This window comes from Cryptomeria japonica, chromosome 2 (assembly GCF_030272615.1).
Source record: "Cryptomeria japonica chromosome 2, Sugi_1.0, whole genome shotgun sequence".
Taxonomy (NCBI): Eukaryota; Viridiplantae; Streptophyta; class Pinopsida; order Cupressales; family Cupressaceae; genus Cryptomeria; species Cryptomeria japonica.
Window position 1 is genome coordinate 531428973 of NC_081406.1, and position 7531 is coordinate 531436503.

At 34.4% G+C, this 7531-nt stretch overlaps 1 protein-coding gene across 2 annotated transcripts in view; it reads right to left on the reverse strand.

The window, feature by feature from the left end:
- LOC131052183 (uncharacterized) overlaps positions 1-3685 on the reverse strand; it is a 41814-nt gene extending 38129 nt beyond the window's left edge. Inside the window, exon 1 of one of the 2 annotated variants that reach the window (XM_057986800.2) lies at positions 3026-3685. In XM_057986800.2, the coding sequence (XP_057842783.2) occupies positions 3026-3163 (138 nt within the window). In that variant the 5' untranslated portion in view covers positions 3164-3685. Of the gene's footprint in view, positions 1-1455; positions 1550-3025 lie in introns of those variants that run through there. The other variant, XM_057986801.2, reaches the window with a different exon arrangement.
- Positions 3686-7531: the final 3846 nt, after the last annotated feature.

Below are 7531 nucleotides of genomic sequence, written 5' to 3' on the forward strand. Positions count from 1 at the left end.
TGGAGAGAATATATATAAAAAGTGAAAAAAAAATCAGAAAGGTCAAAGGAGTTGAGAACCTAACTGCATTCTGCACGCCAGATTACAGGTATCATTAAATTTAAAAGGACCAACATACTGAAACAGACAACTTGCTAATCAGAATATTCCTAAATCATAGAATAGAGTTGATACGAAATTATTTTACAACTTTCAGACTCCGTATAAGTCCAATGATGTCCAAAGCCTTTTAATCAGATAAATATATATTCCAGACTATCCTTAGGATTGAGTGCATTCTCTTCTGTGTTGACACCTCCTGTTTCAAAAGCTTCTAAAACTGGGTTGATCTGGGGTTGCATGCAAGTCATAAAATTATTGTTGGATTTTACCTGGTTTGAGAAGCATTATATTAGACTTTCAACAGTTGAGCTGATAAAAATTTTGTGGATATGAAGAGTATCCAAAGGTTTCTCCTCAAGAATTCTAATAAGTTTATTAAACTTTACTTTGTTCTGCTATAACTATATTGCTTTAGTCTAAAATCCCAACCTACACAAAATGGCCCCTGCAGCCACCATAGCCAAACGTTCATTTGTTAGTAATAGGAGTCACACCTAAGTATTGTCAATTTTTGTCCCTCAATAAAAATCTGTTGTTGACACTATAATCTTCATTGGCAGGAAATAAATGGTAAGAAAATTGACTTTCTATCACGGTATCCTGCAGCTTTGCTAATCAAGCCGAAGATATTCAAAATTAGTGCTATAGATTCTTCTAGATCTGTGAGGCACTGTGTTGCATTAAGATCAACAGGACAAAAAAACACAGTAAACTCCTCAAAACCTTTCAGTGGTTTGGATGAAGTTAACTACCACGTTGATTGGCTTTGAAGTCAAGTTAGAGACTCCATCCAGACCTGAACAATTGATTGTCTCAGTAAGCCAATATTTTATAATCTACACGCCTCACATTGGGTTGTACGACCGACTACTTTACCCAAGAAAGTTTGAACCTGGCCTTTGATAGTAAATAGTCATTGCCTCCATCTCCTCTTCTCCTCCTTCCGTTGATCTGCCTAACATCCCTGACATTTGTCTTGGCCAGCTGGTAGTCACACCTATATCTCATGTACCATGTGTACTATGTCACGCATGTGTTCCTTTTCATTTTTAGAAGGTAGTCTGAAGATGCCTTGTGTATTTTCTGTAATATTGTTACGTGCTTGTGCTTTGCCAGTCATATTGACTGCTGTTGGTTATCTGTATTGCCTGCCAAAGTTATCAAAATAGCCACACCTTTCTGAAATGTGTAATCTCCTTACAGATTCATCACTTGCTGCTTACAAATTGGCATCATACGTAAGTTGTAAATATTACTCAAGCATATTCCTTAGTATAGGGAAAAGTTGAAAAACTATGAAAAAAACACAAACATAAAGATTCTGTTCATCCACGTCTAGCTATTGTTCTTTACCTGTGTCTTAGATACATGCACTATGACCATCCTCAACTGATATATTTGCTTCTGCATAGTTGCTTCAGCTTAGCCAGAAGGTTATCACTAAGAAAGTGTATACATTAAATCATGAATTAGTTATGAATTCAAAATCTGTGATATCAGAGCATTTAGGTGAAGTTTTATTCTCTTTTCCTTGTATATACGCCAAAAACCAGAGCGCAATGGGTATCATTGAATTTGTTACTTGCTTCCTTTTTCCATTACTGCTCAGCAGGCAAGTTGGATGCTGAAATTCACAATTTCCAACTTAAAATCGCTTATCAAAAGATAGGAACTCCAAAGGTTTTTGTTTTCTGGTCCAGGTAAAGTTACGGGTGAATTTCTATTTTCAGTATACATATAGTTTTTGCATGTTTTTGTAACAAAACTATGAAACATTTAATCTGCAATTATAATAAGACAAGTGAATGAAAAGCAGCATTTCTCTTACCTACTATAATGATTGTTTTATCGTGAATTGCCATTTTTTATAGAAAAGAATGCAGCACTACATCAGATTTGATGTCTGCAAGTTTGTTGGGCCGCTTAACGGAAACCTCTATCTCGCATGTTTAATAAATTAGTAGTATAGCCTTGGACAACTTCCATTTCATTATGGAATCTTGGGTTACCCATTGGTGGAAAACTGGTCAATCCATATAGATTTGTTTTTAGTGTGTACTATCTACAAGAAAAAACAACTCTAGCAAGAATTTAAAGAATTTAAGAGCCATTCCTGATAGAAACGATGGAGGGAGATTATTTGGAAACACGTTTACTAGATCTTTGTATAAAGATGCCAAAATAAAGGCCCAATTAATCAAAATAAGCAGCGACCTAATCAACAACAGATTTAACTGGGATATCAAATGGCTTTTTACCCTGAACGTGATAGAAGTATCAAAATGCAATATCACCTATGCCTAAAACTATTCACAATTTGTCTATATCAACCATAAAAAGAATCCCATATCATCACCACCATGCAATGTATTTTAAGATCAAATAAAAACTGCGGAAGAACTGCATTTTCCAGTCAATTATTTAAGTTAGACAAAAGGGACCTCAAAAAGCGAATTCCATTAAAGATGTGTCTCTAATAGGCGCTCTAGAATAAACTCTTAGCTACTAAAGGCTACTGCAGTGGAGCTAGAAGTGTGCAGATGACTCGAATCATAGTTCCGGATAAATAAGGAAGCAGGATTGGCTTAATACTTATTAGATTACAATTGAGATCACATAACTATATGGGATCAATATTGACAGAGGTTTTCCCCTAGCTATAGGCCTATAACAAACAAGGGCCGGGATCACTGATTGAATAAAGGGCTTATTTTGGGTTCCCTTTTTTCCTTCTAAGATTGTTAACTGAACTTCTCACCCCTACCTCTGCTTCAGTCATTTAAATTTGCTCAGGAGGTGCAGACACTCAATTTAACTTGTATTCTTGCAGGGTGAACAAAGAGGATATTGAAAGCATGTTACAAAAGCATCTCTGAAGATAAAGAAAAGACACCTCTCAGGGATAACAGCACAGAATACACACCAATGGGCTATCAGGAGAATTCGGAGGAGGTCGAAAACACCCAGAATGTAACCTGTGGCGCCCCTTTGTTCTTCTTGGCGCATTTGCCTCTTCTGCTTGAGATGACGCCATTGCGTTTCTGCTACTACCGGATCCCATGTTTAATCTTCTTAAACAAAACTACCTATATAATTAACAGACTGAAATCTTATCGATATCACATGCTTCTAAAACCAAAGAAAACCATTCGGCCTATGGGGTTTCCCTGGCATTGTCCTGTTTCTATCTTAATGCCAAAACGGGCACATCCTTTTGCCCTTCTAAATTGGACTATCCAAATCAAGCTCATGTCTTTTTGGTCTAATTCAAACTTTATTTGTATATTTCAATCACAATCTACATGGGCTGTTGCTCTGGAAGTTAAATATTTTTTCAAGGAAATCCTGCAAAAGTCCTCAAAATCTGGGATGACGGGCAGGACGTGGGATGCAATAATTTTAATTGTTAGCCGTTAGGAAGACAGGCTGGAAAAGGGAAGAACCCAAGAGTACGAATGAGCGCTTTGGGAAAGTTTACACTCAAGAAATGGGGATTTTTTTGAAAAAAATAATATTGTTGCATAATGTAATAATAATAATTCAGGGAAAGCTGCAATAGTTTATTCATGCAATATGATGAAAAATAGAGTACAGTGCAAGCATTAGCATACAGGTGAGATACGTGTGGCAGAATAACTGGGGATTCAAGCATGCATGTTACAATTTTAAATTGGATTTTAATAGAGGAAGGCTGTATCTGAGCATTCTCTTATGAAAATGAGCTTGAAGTTTTGCGACTGTTGTGGTGAAAGACGACAATGCTGATTGCTCACGGATTCATATTCTATTTGAAATAGCAGACATGCACAGAACTCGATGGCAGACAATTGGGTGGTGGATTATTGACATTTGAATTTAGGTTAGAGCTTAATCATGATGGCTTACTAATCTCAATGGTTAAGAGTGCTTCATTAGGTCTTCATGGGACCCAATAACCTTTGGAATACGGTAACATCATGTGGGTGTGAGCTACTCAGCTTTCTGAAGCAACAGACAAACAACCATTTGAATTTTATATATGTACTTGGAAAACACTTCATTACCTATTGATATGCTGGTTTTAAGCAAAGCTGTCTACTTGCATGGATAGCTTTCCAGCTATTTTGGCTTGGAAATTTTAGAGTTGTACGGTGACAGCTCTGTGACATTTGTCATTATAACAACACTATTAATGCTGTACTAAATCTTAACTCGTTAATTAAGAGTTCGAAGTACCTAATCATCCTCCTATGCCCAAAGAAAATTTGAAGGGAAGATGAGAAATGCCCACGCTGGAACTCTTTGTTTAACAGACCTTGTGATTAGGAATAATTTTCATGTTATAGGGTTGTATTTATCATGCTGAACAGTGGCAGCAAGAATTTAATAGTTATAAAATTTAAAAATTATTTATATATTAAATAAAACAATTTTGATGCTTCATAATCTTTTAAATAGATGTATTTAAGATATTTAAATTAGATGTTAATTTTAGTCATAAAATATCATTAACATATCAATCTTTCAGAAAATATATTTTAAGTTTGTTGAGTTTTCTTAAAGTATCTATTCAATTTTTCAATAATTCTTGCAGGGTCCTATGTGTAAGAGTCTTTGGAAAGCATGAGAATTTACAAGGACAAAATCATTAATTGTCAATTCATTAGAAATAAGAACATACAAGTTCTTGCTCATTGGTCCATATGGTGGAACTTGGAGCATAAGGGTAAGCCCCTTGCATTACTACAAGGGTACTCCGCTAAGAGTTGGTCTTAGAAAGAGATCAAATGCTTTAGTGACATTATCCACAATGGGCAACTAAAATCGCAGGCCTCTTTGAGCTATGAATATGCTTTACCTCCATCAAACTCAATGACCTACTAAATCATGAGGGAAACCTGTAAGATGTCAAAACTAAGATGGTTTATAAATCTTTTTCTAGTACAAACTTCATTATTGAATTTGTTAATAACTGTTGGAACCTAAACTTAGAGGATAAACAATGACAGAAAATCTTTGTAGTTTTATGGTCTAACATTCTTGAGCCCAAAAAGATTTGCTTCCGGTGGTTATTCATATTGCAAAGATTACCATACAAAATTAATTCTTTTGATGTTGAAATTTGTAACATATGTAGGAAGCCTGAATCAATAAAACATATTTTTCTTGAATGCTTTTATGCTAAGGAAATTTGGAAAATGTTTTGTGATGGTTTAAGTAATTGGGGGGATATAGGGGACATTAATTGGAAGGAAATTCTTATTGGTACTATGAGTGAATTGGATAAAGACTATAATTTGTTTTGGCTGTGTTTTTCTTTTGAGATTTTATGGAATATATGGATAGTAAGGAATGAGGAAAATTTTAAAGGGTTTTAGAGGACACTTACCAAGTCTTTAAAAGGACTCGTATTCTTCAATGTTTCTATCTGGTAACCTTAACAATGGAGATGTCTAAAAGTAAATTTTTTAAGTTGCTTAGGAAAGGCACGATGGACCTATGAAGAAATCAAACATGATCAAATGTGGCCATTTAACAAAATTGAGAACACTCCCTTTCTACAAAGCTACTTGAAATTCTAGATGAGATATAATGATCAAGTTCGAGCAAAGATACTAAAGGAGGACTTGGGTTTGCAAAGTAAGGCTAAATTTCATATCAACTAGGGTGATGATTTCACAATGGAGGTGGCGAGGTCTAGTGATGAGGCCTCTAAGATCAATCCATCGTTGAATTGGAATGGGTTGGATGACTACAATGGTAGCAAAAATTGTTAATAACTATGCGACAACCTTTTAGTGATAAATGTTTTGTTTGGTTTATATCTATTTATAAAAATAGATAGACTTGAGTACACGTTACTCAATTTTATATATTTATAATTTAAATATGATAGTCTTGTATATGTGTAGCATGTATAGTTGACCCTATGTGGTCTCACACAATCCTAAGAAACTTGTTATGATGTATATTTTGTCAAACTATGTATTATTAAAAAAAAAATTATGATTTCAATTTATAAATGAGAAATTTGTTTTAAAATAGATGATATGAGAAGGATACATGTTGATGTATTTAAAATAGTTTTTTTTTTTAAAGATAGGTATGCTAATTGCATATGTAGTTTGTATAATGGATGAAAATTGACTCTAGCAAAAGGAAACTAATTTTTTTTACATTATTTTCACCTATTACACTATGAATCAACAACTTCTAACTTACTTAAAATTGCATCTATTATCCTTTCTTTAAAGTTCAATCTTAAATAGAAAAATACAAATAGCTAACTAAAAATGCTTAAGAAAAAGAAATTGATAAAATTTACTAAAAATATATAAATAAAATTAACTTTCTCATAGTAAAAATAGAAAATAAAGATAATAAATAACATGGGGCTAAAAGGATAAGTTTGTTAGGAAGGATGACACATGTTGCATGGACATCCCCACTATAGAGGAGGGGATTTGCTACTCTCAAGATGACAAGATCTCAAGGAGCAAACCAACCTTCACTACCTCACTAACTTGGAGCTCTGGTGAGCCAAGAACATACAATAATAATGAAAGAAATGACACTATATTAGTATGCATATAAAAGTCATTGGATGACATAAGTATATGATATAGATGTTTTAATTGTCAAGAATGAAAGCAATAGGACACAAATGTTACCATCAATCTGGTAGAGTCTTGGCTTCGAACTCCGATGCGTCGAGCTATCGTCTATACAACCAAAAAATAGAGAGTCACCAAAATCTGCTCTAAACTCAACTCCATGCTTTGAATCTATTTGCCACCTACACACACTTAGACAAGGGAAAAATGTTGGGGCTATATAGGGCCTTGCCTCAATCAAACCCCTGCTTTGGTGTTTCCACATCCACAAATAGCAAATAGATAGATTTGGATAAAACAACAAATAGATAGTGTAATAAAAACAAACCCCTCTTAATGGAGGAAAACCCCTATTATAAGAGATAAAATGATAAATGAACTAAATGCACCTAAATAATAGATACATTCATAGATTTGATAAATGAGATAGTATTAAGATACAATAGATAAGAGAGAAGAAGAGTGTTACGTGGCCCAGACACCTCTCACTTACGATGTCGAATAAATATTTTGACAAAGCTTTGCTAAGAGCATGAGAGCGAGATAGGCAAGAGTGAGTCCTCTTTCAAAATGAGGAAGACAAAAGAGTTTTATTGCTCTACATGGGCAAGAGCGACCATTTCAAATGTGCACGCCAAGGGACACACGTCGGCAAAGGTCTAATATGGAATATGCTTATTCAAATCTAGAATATTCTTGAGACATTTGCATGCTACATTGTTGTCAAGCCAAGTTAATCCCAAAATTAGCTCAAGGGTGGCTAGTGCTACTTTATCTTTAGGATTCAAGATGTCAGAATCATAAATAATCTTTGATCATGAATTTTGTCATAAATG